Here is a 20,326-nt window from a genome sequence, read left to right as displayed (position 1 = left end):
CCCTTCTGGCCCCCGAGCGCGCCGCCGAGGCGCGCGCATGCGCCGTCGCCCCCGCGCGGCGCGCCACTCCTGTGCGCATGTGCCGCTCTCACGACCGCCGGCGCGCCTGCGCACTGCCCGCCGCCCGCGGGTCTGGCCGGCGCTTGCGTGGTGGCACCGGCGAGTGGGGGGGCGAAGAGGTGGAGGAGGAGGAGGAGGAGGAGGAGGCGGCGGCGAGAAGATGGCGACTTCGAACAATCCGCGGAAATTCAGCGAGAAGATCGCGCTGCACAACCAGAAGCAAGCGGAGGAGACGGCGGCTTTCGAGGAGGTCATGAAGGACCTGAGCCTGACGCGGGCCGCGCGGGTAAGGGGGCTGCCCGTGCCGACCCCTCTGGGCCGGGGAGGGAGGCAGGGGGCGCGTGTCCGGCGCGTGCACGGGGTGGGGGGCGCGCGGCGGGGGCGGGGCGCGCGCGGCGGGGGCGGGGCTTGGCACGGCCCAAGGAGACAGGTGTCCCCACGCCCCGGGCGTCGTGGGCGGGACAGGTGCCCCCACATCATCGATACCTGAAGGGGTACAGGTGTCCCTACATCACGGCTGCCTGAAGTGGTGGACAGGTGTCACCGCATCATTGTTACCTGTGGGGGCAGAGGCCTCTACATCATTGCTACCTGGAGGGAGCAGGTGCCACTACATCATTGTTACATGAGGGGGGAAAGGTGTCCTCACATTGCTACCTGAGGGGACTAGGTGCCATTATATCACTGCTACCTAGGGGAGTGATACTGAGGTGTGTGAACTGGTTTCTGCTTGCAAGCATAACTGTTACCTGGCGAGGAGGGATAGGTGCTCCTGTATCACTGGTATCTGAGGAGCCCGCTGCCCCCACACCATTGCTACCTGAAGGGACAGGTGTCTACATCATTGTCACCTGTGCACTCGCTTCCTGAGTGCTGGAGGAAGGACAGGTACCCCCACTTGCAGACCTGAGATGGGATCGATATCTCTCTCTTTTGGGTACCTGAGGGAGAGGTCTGGCTTCCCCGGTGGGGACCTGCGTGGGATCAGGAAGGCAGATCGGGCTGTCTTGGAGCTTGGAGTGGAGACAGCTGCCCCTTCCGCATGCGGCCCATGTGGTGGGGACCAGGTGATGTTCGTTCCACTAGGACAAGGGACAGCTGGCCACAGATGGCCCGTGGCCCCTCGGGACCAGGGTGAAGGGATAGTTCTTCTTCAGATGGCTGGGTGCTTTTGATGTGCAGGGGCAGGCCAGGTTCCCTGCTAACCTCACCTGGGAAGCCGCTGTAGGCCTGGAGCAGGGGCTTGGTCGTGGCTGGGGTCAGGGGCCTTCTTATGGGCCCTGGCTCTCTGGCGACCACCGTGAAGTGCCAAGCTCCTCGGGTCTCGGTGTCCTGCCTCGTGGAGTGTGTCTAGCAAGCCCTTCCTCGTGAGTCAGAGAGGGGAGCCCGCTTTGCACAGGTGGCAGTAAATCACTGCTTTGAGCCTGCAGAGTGTTGGAACCCCGGTGCTGCACGCTGGGGCCTCGGGGAGGGGTTGAGTGGGAGCTGCAGGCACCCACCTTGCTGGTTTCTGGATTTGGCGTCTGGTCTGACTGTCCTAGGCAGGCCTGCCTCCGTGACGTGGGCCTCAGTCTCTGATTCCTCAGATGGCATTTTGGGGTGATGTTACTTTTTAATTAGTTGCTTGTTTCTCTTTGAGATCATGACCTCAAAGCCTAGAATGTGTGTCTTCATTTCCATGCACTTGTTCAGCCATATTGATCGGGTACTCACTGTTGGACAGGTGCTCCTTACGCCTGCTGCAGCAGCTTGTGGTCTCACGAAGGATGTGGTTGGTGAAGGAATGAATGAATGAAAGCGTGGAACTTGCGTGTCCCCCATAAGTCAAGGCTTCTGAGGGCAGGAGCATCCACTTCATCTCGTCTCCAGCATGTAGCGTGTGCTAGCATGCAGTAGGTGTCAAATGTATGTGGTATGACAGGAAGAAGGGGTCACGCTGGTTCATGGCAGTCTTCACGATCGGAGGTCTGGTTTCTGCTTTGGGGTTAGAAACGAATTATCGTTGTTGAAAGGATTTCTTTAAAATAATAGCTTTATCGAGATAATTCATGTACCATATAATTCACTTGTTGAAAGTGTACAATTCAGTGGTTTTTAGTACATTTACAGTTTCGCAACCATCACCAGTGTTAAATTCCAGAGCATTTTCATCACTCCCCAAAGAAACGCCACACCCAGTAGCAATCACTTCTCATTTGCCCCTCCCCCAGCCCCTGGAAGCCACCAGTTTTTCTGTGTTTATGGATTTACCTGTTCTGGACATTTCTTATAAACGGAATCATACAAAATGTGGCCTTCTGTGTTGGGCTTCTTTCACTCAGCCTAATGTTTTCAAAGTTCATCCACACTGTAGCGTGTATCAGGAAACTGCTTTCCTTTTTATGGCTGAGTAGTATTCCTTTGGATGGATGGACCACATTTGTTTCCCCGTTCATTGGATGTAGAAAAGATTTTTAAGATGCGCAGACAGCAGTTCTCTTGGCCCCTGGTAACCATTTCCCGTCTCCTTCCTCCCTCTCCCTGTTGCCTTCCTTTATAGCAGGAGCTGGGGAGGTGGGGTGGGCTTGGGCCCTGGGCAGAGGTGAGCTTATACTAGAATTTTACAGATAGCGCAGTGTTCTCTGTTGGGGGTGATTCTGTGCTCAGGGGGCATTTGGCAATGACATTTTTGGTTGTCTCGTCTAGGGGAAGGGCTGCTCCTGGCATCTCGTGGGTAGAGAGCAGGGATGGTGCCCAGCACCCCACAGTGCACAGCGGCTCCCTCCGTAGGCAGTGATCCGGCCCCAGGTGTCAGCAGTGCCAAGGCCAAGAAGCATTCAGTTTGAAGGAAACGTTGCGTGGGCAGGGGTGCGAGGTTTGCACCTGGGCAGATAGTTCAAAACCCCGCACCCACTAGTACAGCTGCGCCAACTGTGGGCAGGCTGATGGCTTTGCCTGCACCTGAGACCAGGATGGGCAAGCTCATTCCCAGCCCGTTCTGGCCATTGCATGTGGCACGTGGTACATCTGCAGCGTCTGGTGCAGGTGAGTGAACCCGCCTGATGCAGGGTCCCCTCCTGCCCACCCTCTGTGGCTTCATCCTTCCGCGCTGCCTCCCCCTGAGGTAGACACCAGGGTTTCACCTGCGAACAGGTGGGACGTGGCCCAGTCGGTACCTGCTCTTCTCGGGAATTCCACAGGTCAGCATGCCCGCTTCTGGAGCGAGTGGTTGTGTTGATGTGTGTCTGTTCACAGTCCTTGGTGGTGATGGGTGCACCCACGGTGCCTTCCCTTGTGAAAGGCCAGTCAGCAGGTGTCGAGCCTGATAAGTAAATCCATGCTGTCACATCACCTGGGGGCAGGGACCCCAAGGACTAGGTCGGGTGGGGGGATGTGGTGTGATGTCTGATTTCGGGTCTCAGGGTAGGGGGCTGAGTACACGAGGGGTTCTTTTCTCATCCTCACACTTGGGCAGTGTGATGTGCAGGGAGGGCCGTGGCACTCTGCTGTGTGACTTCGGGCAGGTTTCTTAACCTCTCTGGGCCTCAGAATCCTGATCCGTAGCAAGGGTAGCTTGCTTATTCCACAAAATGACATTTTTATTTGCCCAGCATGTCCCAGGAACTGTATTAGGTACTAGGGAGCCAGCAGCATAAGAGACATGTGAGGACCGTGCTCTCAGGGAGTCGGCACGGTTTTAGTGCGGACAGGAGAGAATTGCTACAAGTCAACGAGGCAGATGCTCTCAGAGAGAAGAAGCAAAGCAATGTGCTAGGACTGCCTAGGGAGGGAGGCTGACACCTGGACAGTGAGACAGAGTCCCCTCCCACCCCCCCCCCCCCCCCACCGCCCTATGCCGGGGAAGGGTGTCCCTTGTGAGGGAGGCAGGTGCAGAGGCCCCGAGGTGGGAAGGGCTAGGCGAAGTTGGGGCTGGCATGTTGAGAGAGAGAGAGAGGAGAGATGAGGCTGGCCCCTGAGGGAGGGGCCCCGGGAAGGTTTGTGACAGTCAGTGGCCTGATCCTTTGCTTGTTTTTGTAGCAGCTTTATTGAGGTATCATTCCCAATGCATTCAAACCACTCACTTAAAGTGTACCATCCAGGCATGGCCCTGGTGATCCAGGGGCTAAGACTCTGTGCTCCCCCAGCAAAGGGTATAGGTTTGATCCCTGGCCAGAGAACTAAGATCCCGCAAGCCATACAGCATGGCCCCCCCCCCCCCCAAAAAAAAGTGTACCATCCAGTGGTTTTTAGCATATTCACGGAGTTGTGCAACCATCACCAGTCAACTTCAGAACATTTCCATCACCCCAAAAGAAACCCTATCCCCGTTAGCAGTCACCCCCTCATTCCCCCTCCCACATCCCTGGCAACCACTAATCTGCTTTCTGTCTCTATCTCTATGGATTTACCTGTCTGGACATTTCATATAAATGGAATCACATAACATGTAGCTTTTTATGTCTGACTTCTTGTAGTCAGGGTGATGTTTGCAGGGTTCGTTCATATTGTAGGGTGTCAGTTCTTCCTTCCTTTATTAAGAATTGTGGTAAAGTATACAAAACACACAGTTTATCATCTTTTAAAAAAAAATATATATTTATTTTATTTTGGCTGTGCCAGGTCTTAGTTGTGGCACGCATGATCTTCATTGCGGTATGTGGGATCTTTAGTTGCAGCATGTGGGCCTCTTAGTTGCGGCATGCGGGATCTAATTCCCCTACCAGGGATCGCACCTGGACTCCCTGCACTGGGAGCGCATTGTCTTACCCACTGGACCAACCACCAGGGAAGTCCCTAATTTACCATCTTAACCATTAATAAGTGTACAATTCAGTGGTATTAAGTACTTTTACAATGTTGTGTAGCCATCACTGTCTGTTACTTCGTTACTCTTTAAAGCTGAATAATATTCAATTGTGTGGATACATCGCATTTCGAGTATCCACTTGTTCGCCAGTGGACACTTGGGTTGTTTCTGCCTCTTTGGCCACTGTGAATAGTGCTGCCGTGGATGTTCGTGTCCAAGGGCTTGTGTGGACGCAGGTCTTCCTTTTCCCTTGGGTGTAGATGCCGAGGAGTGGCGTTGCTGGTAACTCTCAAGTGGTAACTCTGCACTTAATCATTGAAGGACCCTTCGTGTCTTACAAAGATGGCTGTGAGCTAAATGGGCAAGGGGGTGAGAAGGGAAGCAGACGGATGGCGAGAGGTCGCTCTCGCATCCGGGTTGGGGAATGGGGAAGGTGGCTTGAGCAGGGATGTGACCATGGCAGTGACCCGGAGCGGTGGATTTGGGGGACATTTTGGCAACAGAGAGGACTGGACGTGTGGGTGGATCGGACGTGGGAGGTGAGGGGCAGGGGTGGGGTGTGTCACCCACTTGCCAGGGGCTCAGGACACAGGAGGCTCTGCCTGTGACTGATCACTGAGCCTCCTAGAGAGCAGGACCTGGGCCAGAGAAAGCCCGCATGCAAAGCAGTCCACGGCGGCCCGGCCGGGGCTGCCGGCTCTGGCTGCACCAAAGGAGGGTGTTCTCCCGGCCCTACCCTGTGACGGGGGTGGCTCTGCACAGGCTGTTGGAAAACGCGCCCCTGGGCTGCAGGCACAGCGCAGCAGTGCCTCGGGTGAGCTGAGCGTGGAGGCCGCCCCCAGTCCTGGCCTCCATCCTGGCTTTGGCACCGTGTGCCTCTGTGCCGGCTGCTTCAAGTGTCTGGTGCCATCTGCAGCCTTGACACACACGCCTGCATGCAGGACGCGCCGAGCTGCTCTGTTGAGAGAATGGGGGGCACCGTCTCCCGCCTCCAGAAAGCCCCAGCAGTCTCAGTGCTCGCCAGCTTGTGAGCTGCCCGCCCAGTAGTAGGTTGAATGGGGGCCCCTAAGAAGATAGGCCCACATCCTGACCTCTAGAACCCGTGACTGACCTTTTTTGGGAAAAAGGTCTCTGCAGATGTGAGTAGGGTAAGGATCTCGAGGTGAGGTTTTCCTGGATTTAGGGTGGTCAGATGACTGGCGTGCTGACGAAAAGAGGAGAGGAGCAGACTCACATGGGAGAGGCAGCGTATGGTGGAAGCAGAGGTTGGAGCGTTGTGGCCACGAACCAAGGATGTGTGGAGCCCCCAGAAGCTGGAAGAGGCAAGGGAAGATCCACCCCTAGGGCCTCCAGGGGGAATGTGACCCTGCCTACCCGTCGATTTTGGGTGTCTGGCCTCCAGAACTGGGCAGAAATAAATGTGTTGTTTTATGCCTTCCCCTCCCCACTGGCGGTCGTGTGTGAAGGCAGCCCCAGGACACGCTCCCCTGGGCTGCGACAGAGCCCGCGAGTACCATGTGGAAGCCCCTTTGGGGTGGTGGGCCTAGGGCTCGTCTGCAGATACGCACATCGGTCCTCCTCTGGCAGCTCACGCAGGTTGTGTTCTCTTCGAGGCCTCAGGTGAGCCCATTGTGCAGCCCTTGTTGGGAACTGGGGATGCTCACGCTGTACTGGGCCTGGTGGTGATGGTGACCACCACCTGAGAGCCAACAGCTGGAGCAAGGGCCCTGGGGCAGGAGGGGGCATGTTGCTGTCGGGAGCTGGCCAAGAGTACGATCCGAGTGTGGTGGGGGTGCAGGGCAGGGATTTTGGGTGGGGGTAAAGTTTGTCCTTTGCACTCCTGGTTCCTGCTCCCTGCTGGGCACCGTGTGGCTTTCACTCCATCCCATTCTTTTTTTTTTCTAAGTAATTAAGTTGGCTGCGTTGGGTCTTCGTTGCTGCACGCGGGCTTTCTCTGGTTGTGGCGAGTGGGGGCTCCTCTTCGTTGAGGTGAGCAGGCTTCTCATTGCGATGGCTTCTCTTGCGGCAGAATACAGGCTTTAGGCACGTAGGCTTCAGTAGTTGTGGCACGTGGGCTCAATAGTTGTGACTTGCGGGCTCTAGAGCCCAAGCTCGGTAGTTGTGGCGCACGGGCTTAGTTGCTCCGTGGCATGTGGAATCTTCCCGGATCAGGGATCGAACCCGTGTCCCCTGCATTGGCAGGCGGATTCTTAACTACTGCGCCACAAAGGAAGTCCCCTCAACCCCATTCTTGTTGCTCAGACCCCCTCACCCCCTGAGAGGAGGTGTTGTCTTTGCTATTGCGCTGATGGGGAAACTGAGGCCCAGAGCAGCATCCCAGTTGGGAAGAGGCAGAACTGGTGTTCAGCCCTGGGGTAAGCACACACAATGTGTCCGAAACAAGGAATGAAGAACACAAACTAGAACCTTCTGTTGTGCGCCAGCCACTGCTTGGCCCCACGTGGACCTCGGTTTCTCTGAAACATGACCAGTTTCTCCAGCCATGCTAGTGTTTCTCCTGTGACTTGGACCCTGGACTCCATATGTCCTGTCGTTAATTGTCCTTATCTTGGAGGCGGTAGTCTTGGGACACCATCACACACACCTTTGTGCATGGCCCATGGCTCTTTTCCCCATAAAAGCTACGGTCTTGATCAGGCTGAGTGCCGAAGTCTCTGTGGCTGGCATGGGACATGCTTCTGGGTTAATTTGTCCGCTTGTCATTTGCAACGAGGCTTTCTTGGGGAACCCTGGTTCTGTTCCGACCTTTCCACTCACACATCCCACAGGGGACTGCCGAGTGGCCCTGCCAGCCCGGGGTCCTGTGTAGAGAACCCTCCCAAAGCTCATGGCCAACCTGGGACCTCAGAGCCATGCTAAGTGACCTTTTTTTAAAAAAAAAAAAAAAGCTTTTAAATAATTGAGGTGAAATTCACATAAAATGAACCATTTTAATGTACATTTCAGTGGCGTTTAGCACATTCACAGTGTTGTACAACTATCACCTCTATCTAGTTTCAGAACATTTCCATCACCCCAGAAGGAAACCCCGTCCCCATTAGCAGTCACTCCCCACCCTCCCCTCCCCCAGCTCCTGGCAACCACCAATCTACTTTGTCTTTGTGGATTGGCGTGTCTGGACATTTCATGTAAATGGGTTTATAATAACATGTGGCTTTTTGTGTTTGGCTTCTTTCACTCAGCATGATTTTAAAAAAATTTTTTATTTAATTAATTAATCAATTTTTATAAATTAATTTATTTATTAGCTGTGTTAGGTCTTCATTGCTGCGTGTGGGCTTTCTCTAGTTGTGGTGAGCGGGGGCTACTCTTCATTGTGGTGCGTGGGCTTCTCAGTGTGGTGGCTTCTCTTGTTGCAGAGCACAGGCTCTAGGCACACAGGCTTCAGTAGTGGTGGCATGTGGCCTCAATAGTTGTCACTTGTGGGCTCTAGAGCACAGGCTCAGTAGTTGTGGCACTCGGGCTTAATTGCTCTGTGGCATGTGGGATCTTCCTGGCCCAGGGATTGAACCCATGTCCCCTGCATTGGCAGGCAGATTCTTAACCACTGCGCCACCAGGGAAGCATGATGTTTTCGAGGTTCATCTACTTTGTAGTGTGTGTCAGAGTGTCATTCCTTTTTGTGGTCAAATGATATTCCGTTGTGTGGATGGAGCACATTTAGTTTATCCATTACCTGCTGGCAGGTTTATGGGCTGTTTCCACTTTCTCACAGTCATGAATGGTGCTGCTGTGAACATGTGTGTGCAAATGTTTGCACAAGCTCCTGTTTTCACCCTATGGGCACATGCCTGGGAGTGGAATTGCCGGGCATATTGATTTTCTAGGTGGTGGCCGGTGGTCAGGGTGTGCAGTGCTGGGGCCTACCTGCTCCGGGGAATCCAGGAGGACTTCCTGAACCTGCAGTAGGTGTGGAACCAGGGGTGTCTGTGTCATTGGCTGAGGGACAGGCACGGGAGCCAAGGGCTTAGTTCTGAGGCTGCCTTCTCACTTCCTTGACTGTGACCCACTGTTAGAAATTTGTGTTTCATGATATAGCAGCCACCAGCAAACATACAATTGAAACAGTTTTCTCCAAGGAGTCCAGCCTTCCCCGTGTGTGTGGAAAGTTGATATAATTGATTCCCTTCTGTTTATTCTAAAATGCCAGCAGGGACCCACTGAATTGATTTCATAATCCACTAATCTAAGGCTCAGCAAGCTACGCCTGTTTTTTGTAAATAAAGTTTTATTAGAACACAGCCATGCCCATTCATTTCTGCCTTGTCTGTGGCAGTTGAGTCATTGTGACAGAGACCTGCTGGCCTAAAGAGGTGGCGATGTCTACCGTCTGGCCCTTCACAGGAGTTTGCCACCCCTGGGCCAGTGGGTCTCACCCCCAGTTTGAGCCCCACTGACCAAGAGTGACAAGGAAGGTCGGGAGGATGGTGACAGGGGTTCTGCCACTCTTGGGGGTGTCTGAACCACCTTGGAGCTAACGGATGCAGACTCCTGGGCTCCCCCAAGATCCTGCTTCTGCAGGTCTGGGTGGGGACCTGAGGGCTCTGCCACGGCGGCCTTGCTGGGAGGCCCAGGTACTGGGGTCATCAGGGCTGTGTCGGGGGGAGGGACAGGGTCGGCCTCCATCAGGGGTGTAAGCGGGCTCTCTGGCCCTTGGTTGGTGGCCTGGTGGTCATTGTTGGTCCATACCGCCAGGGAGGGTTCTGCTGTCCCTGTCCCCAAGGCTGGTCGGGGGGCACAGTGCCAGGTGACTCTTGTCCATGCAGTGGGCCTTCTGGTCCTGCTCGGGGTTACTTAGGTTGCTCTGGTTCAGAGCTGGGCTGTTGTGGGCGTCCTGGAAGGCCAAGTGCTGGGCCTCATCTACCCTTCTGGGCCCCGGGAGCCTCTGGTTTTAGCTCAGTGGTACGGGCTCGGGTTCCTTTCCATGCTGTTCTGCAAGACAGGGCACCAGTGTGTTTGGGGTTGGGATTCAGAGTCCTTGGTGCTGGGGATTTCTTTTTGAACAGAGACCCTCTGGAAAATGCCATGCGGATGTCAGGGGTCGGGTCTGGCCTGGGGAGAGACCAGCCTGAGCGCAGTGGCAGGGCAGCGTCAAAACTGGGTGCTGCAGGGTGCTTACCCCAGCTGGTTCTACCTCTGGGGGCATTTGGCAACATCTAGGGACATTTTGGGTTGTCATGACTTGGGGCGGGGGATGTTCCTGGCACCTGGTGAATGGAGACCAGGGGTGCCACTCAACAGCCTGCGGTGTGCACGAGGCCCCCGATGTCGGCCGTAGAGGCCCCCGGTTCCATGAGGTGCAGACCTTGAGCCTGGTGATGTGACAACACCCCAGGCAGCCGATGGCCTCCTCCTGGGTTTACTGCGGGGGAAAGCACGGCTCGGAGAGCAAATGTCACAGAGCAGTAGAGGTGGGAGAGCTGGGATTTGACCCCAGTCGGACAGACCCAGGCCCCCACACGTTTTCTCCTGTCTCATGCGGCTCTGGGAGTTGGCCAGCTGGTCAGGGTGGGGAGAGCCTTCCAGGCTGCTGGAACCCTGTGCATGGAGGGAGTGGCTCGAGGAGCATGGACTGCACGGGCAGAGGGCCAGGGAGGGAGGCGGGGCGGGTGGTGGAGGGCCCTAGGCCAGGCCCTGGTTGTGGGCCAAGGGGTGTCATGGAAGGTTCCAGCAGGATGACGATGTGAGTGACACGAAGGTGTGTGGGAGGGGCAGGGGCTATACCTGCTAGAGCCCAGGTACATACACCCAGAGAGTTGTGGTGGTCAACCCTCGGAAAGAGCCTGTTGCTTCCCTGATACACACATGAGACATTGAGGCATGACAGGTCACGTGGTTTGCTGTGTGCGGAGGTGCTGGGATCGACGCTGTGTCTGAACCTGGGGCCCACATTTTTCTTAACGCAGCCAAAGGACGACCCTGTCGGAGGCTGAGCTTCCATTCATGTCCATCTGTTGAGGACCGTAGAAGTCATTCCTGGTGTTTTGCAAATCAAGCATTCACCGCGCCCCTCCCGGTGCCGGCCCCACCCGTGTGTGTGTGTGTGTGTGTGTGTGTGTGTGTGTGTGTGTGTGTGTGTGTGTGTGTGCGTGTGTGTCTCTCTGTGCCCCCTGCAGCCGGGAGGGGACTGCAGCACCTTGGGCTTGGCCCCTGTGAGGACAGAGGGAGGGCCGATTTGGGGCATTCCAGAGGTAAGAATGACGGTTTCTTCAGAGCTGAGCAGGAAGGAGAGTGAGGTGGGGCCTCGCCAGCTGTGATGGGGAAACCAGCGAGAAAGGGCTGGGGATGGGAGAGCCTCACCTCACCCTGGAGCTCGTAGGATGGCTTGGCTGCCCGTTTCTGGCTGGGGCGTATCTGACCCCGTCTCCTCATCTCCCTCCCTCCACCGTGTCCAGCCCTGCCCCAGAGCAGAGGTGGGTGTGCCCTGCCCTGGCCAGATGTGGCTCTGGTGCCACTGGCCGGATGGGGTCCAGGTGCGCAAACAGGGAAGCCACTGCGTGCCTCGCAGGCCGAGGATTCAGAGAGAGTCAATATTTATTATTTGCCAGATGGAAATGAAGCGTGGCCCGGGCTTCCTCCTCAGGGTTCTCAGATGGGCAGGGAGGGGAGAAAGTGCTTGCGGAGGGGCGGGGTGAGGTGGGGGGGTTCTGTAGCACCTGTTACCCAGCCTGGGGCCAGGCTGCTGGGTGTCTTCCTGCTTCCTCCTGGGTGAGTTTAGACCTGGGAGTCCCCTCTGGGCTCCTCTCCCTCTCCATGAAGCGGGGGTCTCAGTGGTGTCCGCCTCATAGGGTTGTGGTGAGACATAGGTGGATTAACCCATGGAGTGTGTCCAGCGTGAGGCTCGCACCTAGATGCTCACGGCGTGCTTGCTGCTCCGAAGACCGCGGAGGCGTGTGCAGTGAACGCACGGTGGTACGGCGGTGCTCAGCAGGGCTGGATGGGCAAATGGCAGGCATGCAGCAGGCGCTAGCTTGTGCTCAGCAGGCGCAGAGCGGACCATGTGTGGGTGCACGGCAGGCATTCAGCAGGCACACGGTGTACCCAGCAGGTGCTCAGCAGGCACTTGGCCGCAGGCGTAGAGTGGACACAGCAGATGCTCAGCGGGCACGTCGTGGGTATTCACCAGGCACCAAGCAGACACTGGACTGTGACCCCCCTGAGGGCAGGCCTATCTCTAGTTCATTCTGGAATCTTCTAGGTGCAAGTGTCCTTTAAAAGGGCCTGTTTCCCACCACACAGTCAGACTTCTCCGCTTAAGTAGTGGGAACGTGACATGGGGTCCCGTTTTCCATCTGGGAGTGTGTACCAGATACTGAGGGGCCATGGAGCCAGGCGGGTAGTGGGATCTTCCCGGAGCTCCAGTTTTTCTGAGCAGTTTTAGGGAGAAACTTGGAGTGTGTATTGACCACGCACAGTGTGTTATGGGGTGGACTGGCAGACCCCTCTGGGCTCCGGGCGGTGGGCCTGGGTCCTGCAAGTCCTCTGGAGGGGGGATGTGGGAAGCACCAGGTCCCCCAATGGGATCTCGCTGCAGCGGCCAGGGTTTGGACGGGGGAGTCCAGTCCTTCAGTCAGTATTTATGAGCAGCTACTTGGTGCTGGGTCCTGAGGACGCCTTGCAGAACAAGTCACCAGGAGCCCCTGCCCCAGGGGGCAACCATGCCAGCAGCCAGCTGGTCCCTGGCCTCAAAGTGGAGGTGAGCCGTGGGGGTGGGGGGACGTGAGGCCTGTGGTTGGCCGAGCTCCATGGGTGATGCGTCATGGGCCCCCGTGAAGGGTCGGAGTCTGATTCTGGGGTGGTGGGGTGTCCAGAAAGGTTATGAGCAGGGCAGTGACGTGCGATGTAGATTTTGCAAAGACCTCTCCAGTCACCACGTGGGGACAGGCCTGGGGAGAGTGAGGGCAGGGGCCGCAGGGACCTGGGAAGGGACTGGGGCAGGCATTCCCGAGGGGTGGTAGGGGCCGAGGGAATGAACCCCGACTCCTTACAGACCAGAACTTGCCGACGTGCCAGAAGTTCTTGCACCCAAGAATCAGGAATCTGCTTGCCCAGAGGGGTGACGGGGGAGGTTTATATTAAATAGCTTTCACTTCGTGCTCTGGTGGCCCCTGTAATGAGGAAAGCCACCTCTGCCGCAGAGAAGAGACCTTGAGTCCTAATTTCATATGTGAAATTGCTTCTTCTCTGTGAGGTGGTCCCATCCTGACACCCCACTGATCACGGGGGTTTCACCCCAAAGCCGGTGGGGGCATGGCATTCTGTCCAGAGGGGTGAGTCTCTGCTGCGAAGGACAGACCTTTTCCCTTGTTAGCTGTCGAGCGTTTGACCCTCCGTTCCTGGATCCAGCCTGGGAGCTTGGTGGTCCTTCCCGAGTTGCCCCGCTCCCTTGAGGACGCTCAGAAGGGAAGAAGCCCTGTGGAGCTTTTGCAGGCTGCCCTTCCCTGCCAGCTGGGGTGGCAGGGATGCACTGTGCCACACATTTTTTTTTTTTTTTTTTAATAATAAAAGAAATTGTTTAGGTCTCAAAACTTGGATGAGAATTGAAAACAAAACCCAAAGCACTTCCCATTTCCTCCATGCCTCTGACACAGCTCACCTGGGCGCAGAGGGTGGGTGGGTGCATGCCAGCTGGTCACTCGCCTGGAAATCTCAGGGAGGAAGTGTCGGCCCAGCCAGGCCGAGCGCCCAGGGCTGGCTTTGCAGGGCTGGCTTTGCAGGGCTGCCCAGTCCTCGGGCTGGGGACCCGGGGAGGTGGAGCATGCCCCACAAAGACCGAGAGCCGTCCCCCCCTGCCGGAGCCTCCGAGGGGCCTCTGTGTCCATGCCCGGCCGGCTGAAGAGCCTCCCTCACATTGAGATCAAGTTCAGGGTTTCTCACTGAAGAGACAAACTCCCGCGGCCCTCCTCTGTGGGTCCTTTTGTAGCCGTGAGCCTTGTGCTGTCTTGATCCTTTCTGTCCTCCCAGGCAGGAGGGCTTTGATAGCTGTAATTAGGATGGGAGCGGCTCATTAAATCATCACAGAATCATTGCACAGCCTTGGGAGTGATTTATGGGCCTTGGCAGCCGGGGTGCCGAGGAGATGCTAATTTCATCCCTGCTGCCTCAGCAGATGCAGAGGGAGGAGCCCCGAGGGTGAGTAGCAGGAGCCTGCTGGAGGTCACCTGTGCCCAAGAGTCCACTCCAAGGCGACACCCCCTCCCCACCCCATGCAAGGCCAAGTGGCTCTTACTGTGGCTCAAAGCCCTGCCTTTGCCGGCTTCCCCCAAAGGATACCTCCTCTTGTGCCTCAGTTTCCCATGTGTAGAGTTGTACAGATTAAATGACGTGCCTGGTGGGCATCAGGGTGCCCCACAGGGCAGCCATGAGGGCAGGGTCTTACCCTTTGCACCCACGTGCCCTGGCTTGACATGTGACAGATGCCAAGAAACAGCTTAGGAATCATGTATTCAGTTTTACTTGGGGGGCGGGGGCGCGGTATTCATTTCTTTTCACTTCTTCTTTTGAGAGAGTTTTAGATTTAGTGATAAGTTGCAAAGACAGTACGGTTTCCAGAGCCCCTCCCCGTGAACGTGCCACGGGACCAGGACAGCAGCATCGTCACAGGTCTATTAACTAGACTCCAGCCTGCGTTTGGATTTCTCCAGTGTCCCCCAGTGATGTTTTTCTGGCCCAGGATTCTGATTCTGTCCAGGCTCCCACGTTACATTTAGTCTTTGGGTCACCTCAGTCTCCTCCAGGCCGTGATGCTCATCGTCCACGACCTTCATCCCTTGAGGAGAACCGCTCAGTCTTTTTGTGGAATGTCATTCAGGGCGGTTTGTCTGTTTTCTTGCCATTGGGTTGAGGTGGTGTGTTTTTGGCAGAAATTCCAGAGGAGTGAAGTGCTAATTTTCTCTATGTGTTTTTCCTTTTTAAAAATTGTGGGAGGGAATTCCGTGGTGGTCCAGTGGTTAGGACTCAGCGCTTTTAGTGCTGGGGCCTGGGTTCGATCCTTGGTCAGGGAACTAGCTAGATCCTGCAAGTCATGAGGCGTGGCCAAATAAATAAATAAATAAATAAATAAAGATTGTGGGAAAATATACATAACGGTTTACCATCTTAACCATTTTTAAAAAATTAATTAATTTATTTATTGGCTGCATTGGGTCTTCGCTGCTGTACATGGGCTTTCTCTAGTTGCGGTGAATGGGGGCCACTCTTCATTGTGGTGCGCGGGCTCCTCATTGCGGTGGCCTCTCTTGTTGCAGAGCACAGGCTCTGGGCACATGGGCTTCAGTAGTTGCAGCACACGGGCTCAATAGTTGTGGCTCACAGACTCCAGAGCACAGGCTCAATAGTTGTGGCGCCCGGGCTTAGTTGTTCCGTGGCATGTGGGATCCTCCTGGAGCAGGGCTCGAACCTGTGTCCCCTGCATTGGCAGGCGGATTCTTACCCACTGCGCCACCTAGGAAGCCCCCATCTTAACCATTTTCAGGTGTACGGTTCGAGGGCATTGAGTACATTCCCACTGTGGTGCTCTTGTCCTCACCATCCATCTCCGGAACTCTTTTCATCTTGCAAGATCGAAACTCTGTCCCGTATCGAACGCTTTCTGTCTCTATGAATTCAGCTAGTGTAGGGACCTCGTGTAAGGGGACTGACTCATATTTGTCCTTTTGTGACTGGCTTCTTTCACTTAGTGTCATGTCCCCAAGGTTCGTCTGTGGTGTAGCAAATGTCAGAATTTCCTTCCTTTTGAAGGGTGAGTAGTATTTATTGCGCGGATGGGCCACACTGTTTATGTGTGTATTCTTCAGTGGACACTTGGGTGGCTTCCACTTTTTGGCCATTACGAATAATGCAGCTGTGAACATGGGTGTACAGATATCTGCTGGAATCCCTGCTCCCATTTGCGGGGGGTGGGGGTGGGTGGTTGCTGAGTCACGTGGTCATCCTATGTTTACCTTTTTGGGGAACCTCCGTCCTGTTTTCCACAGCCGCTGCACATTCCCTCAAACAGTGCACAAAGGTTCCAATTTTTTCACATCCTCACCAATACTTTTTATTTTATGGCTTTTTTTTTTTTAAATTTTATGGCTTTTTGATTACAGCCAGCCTTGTGGGTGTGAGGTGGTTATCTCATTGTGGTTTTGATTTGCATTTCCCTGATGATCAGTGACGTTGAACATCTTTTCATGCACGTGTTGGCCATTTGTATATTTTCTTTGGAGAGATATCTACTGGGTCCTTTGCCCAAATCTTTTTTTTTTTAATGTAAGTTTCAAGGGTACAGCATTGTAATTCAACATCTGTGTACGCTGCAGAGCGATCACCACACAGTTGACCCCTTCACCCATTTTTGTCCACCTCTAACCCCTTTTCCCTCTGGTAACCGCTAATCTGTTCTCTGTATCTATGAGTTTTTGTTTTATTTTGTTTGTTCTTTTTTTTTTTTTAGATTCCACAGATGAGTGAAATCATACGGTATTTGTTTAACATAGCATAACACTCTCATATCCATTTATGTTGTCTCAAATGGCAGGATTCTTTTTTATGGCTGAGTAGTATTGTGTGTGTGTGTGTGTGAGAATATATATGTATGTATAAAACATTTTCTTTATCCATTCATCCATCAGTGGGCACTTAGGTTGTTCCCCTATCTTGGCTATTGTAAATAGTGCAGAAATGAACGAAAGGGTGCATATATAGTTATATCTTTTCGAATTAGTTTTTTGGTGTTACTTTGCCCATTTTTGAATTGAGTTGTTTTTTTGCTGTTGAGTTTTAGGAGTTCCATGTATGTACATTCTGGATATTAATCCCTTCTCAAATACATGATTTGCAAATATTTTCTCACGTTCCATGGGAATGGGGCCTTTTCACTCTGTCGATGGTGTCCTTTGATACACAAATGTTTTCAATTTTGACAAAGTCCAATTTATATATATTTTTCTTTTGTTGATTGTGCTTTTGGTGTCATAGCCAAGAAGTCATTGCCAAATCTAATGTTATGAAGCTTTTCCTCTGTTTTCTTCTGAGTTTTATAGTCTTAGCTTTTATAGCTTTAGTTATATAGTTATAGTTTTACAGTTTCAGCTTTAGGTCTGGATCCATGCTGAGTTAATTTCTATATATGCAATAAGGTATTGGTTTAGCCTTGGTCTTTTGCACGTGGAGATCTAGTTTTTCCAGCACCATTTGTTGAAAAGACTGTCCTTTCCTTATTGAATGGTCTTGGCACCCTTGTCAAAAATCATTTGAGCATGTAAGGGAGAGTCTATTTCTGGGCTCTCTGTTCTGTTCCGTTCGTGTATATGTCTTTATGTCAGTACCGCAGTGTCTTGGTTGTTGTAGCTTTGTAGTAAGTTTAGAAATCAGGACGCGTGAGTCCTCCAACTTTGTTCTTCTTTTTAAAGATGGTCTTGGCTATCGGGGAATCCCTTGAGATTCCATATGAATTTTATAGTGGATTTTCTCTATTTCCGCCAAAAACGTTGGGATTTTTTTTTTTTTTTTTTTTACCCTGCTCTGCGGCATGCGGGATCTTAGTTCCCCCCAACCAAGGATCCCACCCACTGCCCCCTGCAGTGGGAGCGTGGAGACTTAACCACTGGATCACCAGGGAAGTCTCTGTTGGGATTTTGATGGGGATTGCATTGAGTCTATAGGTTGGTTGCTTTGGGTGTTGTTGCCATCCTAACAGTTATGAAGTTCTGCTCCCCTCCTGCCAGCTGTGTGACCCTGGGCAGGCACATAACTGGCCCCTGTCAGTGTTTCCATCCCTGCTCCTCAGATGCGCGGTGGAGGGGGCTGAACCATGTCAGTGTATGAACAGCCCTTCGGACTCTGCCTGCACACAGTGGGTGCCCCGTGGAGGGAATCACGTCTGCCGATTGCCCTCAGGAGCTGCTGACTTAGAGGAGAGAAAGAGGTCACTGGACGGTGGGACCAAGCTGGGAGGGCTGCCTGGAGGCAGAGAGCTCTGTGGTGCAACAGGAGGTGGGTAGGGAGCGACAGTGTCTTTGGGAGCAGGAGGAACAGCATGTCCTGAGGCAGAGAGGCCTGGAGGGGGATCGTCTGGGGCACGACTGTGGGGTGAGGGGTATCTGGGGGCTCAGGAGCTGTGGTGGAGAGGTGACCGCCAGGCTGGCCATGGCAGGGAGGCACGAGGGAAGAGCGGAGCCACCCCTGGGTTCTGGCTGCTGCACTGGGAAGATCATGGAGTCATCTGCCAGGGCCAGGAGGAGCAGGGGTGTGGAGTGGAGGACTTGGGAGGACACGAGCCTGGTGAGGGGCTGCTGAGATGGAGGAGGTGGCTGTGAGCATCGCGGAGAGCATTCTGAGCGCAGGCCAGGTGGCACGCTGGAGTTGCTGGCTGACTTGGCGTCCAGGGCCACCCCGGAAGGGGTGAGGCATGAGAAGCAGAGGCCTGAGTCCTTAGAGAGCCATGTTGGAGAGAGCTGGGAGGGGACCACAGGGCGGAGGCTGGAGGAGGAGTGAAGTAGGGGGGAGGGAGGGGGGTCCCCTTGTAAGGGCAGCCACGGGCTGGAGAGGTGCCACTGACCAGCAGTACCTGCTCTGAGCCTGCACGGTGCTTGGAGGTGCAGGGTTACAGCTGCTTCTGGAGCAGGGGGTGCTGGATGGGACATGGCGGGAGCCACACTGGGCCCAGTGCTGCCCCGAGTGAGGTTTTCCCAGGAGTGCGGGTGAGGGTGCACCTGGCAGAGGGCACAGCAGCTGCAGAGGCTTGGCATGGGGGGGCGGGGGATGCACGGGAGAAGGTGGGGACCAAGGGGGCAGGATCCTGAGAGCGCCTGTCCTGGCGTCATGCACCTGTGGGCACATGGGACTTCATCCTGAGGGCGTGGCAGGAAGCCTGCAGTGAGGGGTGCAGCCGCTGGAGCAGGGGACCAGTGGGCTGACTGGCGCTGGGGACAGCTGCGGCACTTTTCATAATCACCCAGGGAGTGGCCGCATGGCCTGGGTTGGGGTCTGGGTGAGAAGGGGGGAGACGGGAGGAAGGCTGGCCAGCACCTGCCTGGGGGCGAGAGAGGAACGGATAGAGCCTGGGGACCCACCAGGGGCCACGGGTTGGAATTGGGGTGAGCCGCTGTGCCTGTCAGCACCCTCCTGGGACCTGCTGGGAAGCTGGAAGTGCACCCAGGGGTGCCTTCTGGGAGCGCTTGGTCCCTGGGACAGGTGAGTCTCCAGGTCCCGTCTGCCCTGGGCGATTTTCCTTGTGCCTGCACAGCCACTCATCTGTCCAGGTGTCGCGTTGGGCCCCATTCCGGAAGGTGGCTGGGTTAGGGGGTCTAATCCCACCTGCCCAGTGCCCCACCTGCTGTGGATCGGCCCTCTGCTCCCCTATCACTGGCTCCTCTGTCCGTTTCCTCCCAGCACGGGGATTCTGTGCAAGGGACACTGCTCAGGTTACTGGCTTTAATTCTTCTCGTGGCATCTCATCACGCTCAGAGTGAGATCCCATGAGGCTCTGAGCCCTCCTCCCCCTACCTCCTTGCTTCCTTGTGGGTGGCCTTGCCTGCCCCCTTGTCCCCCTTCACATGGGCCCTCTGCCTGTCATTGCTCACTCTGACCCCAGGGCCTTTGCACTCGTTGGGCCTCCTGCTTGGAGTGCTCTTCCCAGTTCCAGTGTCACCTCCTTGGCCACGTGCACCCCTGCCTCCCACCCCATTTCCTGCTTCTTTTCTGCACAGCCTGTCTCCCTTGGAAACCCTCAGCCTTCACCCAGCCCGATGCCTGGAGCACCCCCAGACCTCTTTATGCTGGTGAGTGGGCACGTGAGCCACAGAGCTCATCCCCGGCCCTGCTGGCTTCCCTGACAGCCTCCTTTCCAGCTCCCTCCGGCGACAGGCTCCTCGTGTCTCCAACTGCCTACTCAGGCCTCCTGTCCTACTGGCCCCGGGAGGGGACCCTCCCTGGAGGGGGCCAGCCGTGACGGCTGGGCCAGACATGCAGGGTTTTCTGGGACTGCTGGAGGGCAAAGACGGGAGCCTGTGAGGGTGGTGGGGCTCCTGGGCTGTGCTGAGCTGTTTCCTCAAGTGGGGGCTCTGGGTGGGGGTGTCTGGTGGGCTTTCCCCCCAGGAAGCCCTGGCTCTTGAGCAAGCCTGGGCCTTGGCCTGGGCCTGGCTGCCGACCCCTTGCTTTTGCCACTGTCCCCTCCCCAGGGCTTTGCAGGCCTCTAGGTGTCCATTTTGACTGGGGCTGCTAATGGTTAAATGCTGGACAGGCAGCAGTGGATTTCTTTGGGGTCTGGCTCAGGGTGAGACCTGCCTTCTGGGCCTCACTTGGCCCACATGCAGCATCGTAGCTCTGTACCTTCTTGTCCCAGTTGGCCTGCTTCTGGGGGTGGGGTGGGGCCTCCTCCCTCCAGGCCTTGGGTCCGTCCATGCAGCTGCTGAGCTGGAGGGAGGGACAGCGGGGACAAGCTGGGCTTGGCAGCCCTGTCTCTGCAGCCAGCTG

The 20,326-nt window shown here is 55.3% G+C and overlaps 1 protein-coding gene across 12 annotated transcripts in view; it reads left to right on the top strand.

Annotated features, from left to right (window-relative positions):
- The first annotated feature begins 186 nt into the window (after positions 1-186).
- The window catches only part of CRTC1 (CREB regulated transcription coactivator 1), an 80,786-nt gene continuing 60,646 nt past the window's right edge, over positions 187-20,326 (top strand). For all 12 annotated transcript variants that reach the window (XM_057709764.1, XM_057709762.1, XM_057709757.1 and 9 more), the window contains exon 1: positions 187-346. In XM_057709764.1, coding sequence (XP_057565747.1) covers positions 221-346 — 126 coding nt within the window. In that variant the 5' untranslated portion in view covers positions 187-220. The remainder of the gene's footprint in view (positions 347-20,326) is intronic.

The sequence above is a fragment of the Hippopotamus amphibius genome, chromosome 15, assembly GCF_030028045.1.
Source record: "Hippopotamus amphibius kiboko isolate mHipAmp2 chromosome 15, mHipAmp2.hap2, whole genome shotgun sequence".
NCBI classification, from domain to species: Eukaryota; Metazoa; Chordata; class Mammalia; order Artiodactyla; family Hippopotamidae; genus Hippopotamus; species Hippopotamus amphibius.
The sequence above is the reverse complement of the archived record's forward strand: the minus strand, read 5'-3'. Positions and strand labels throughout refer to the sequence as shown.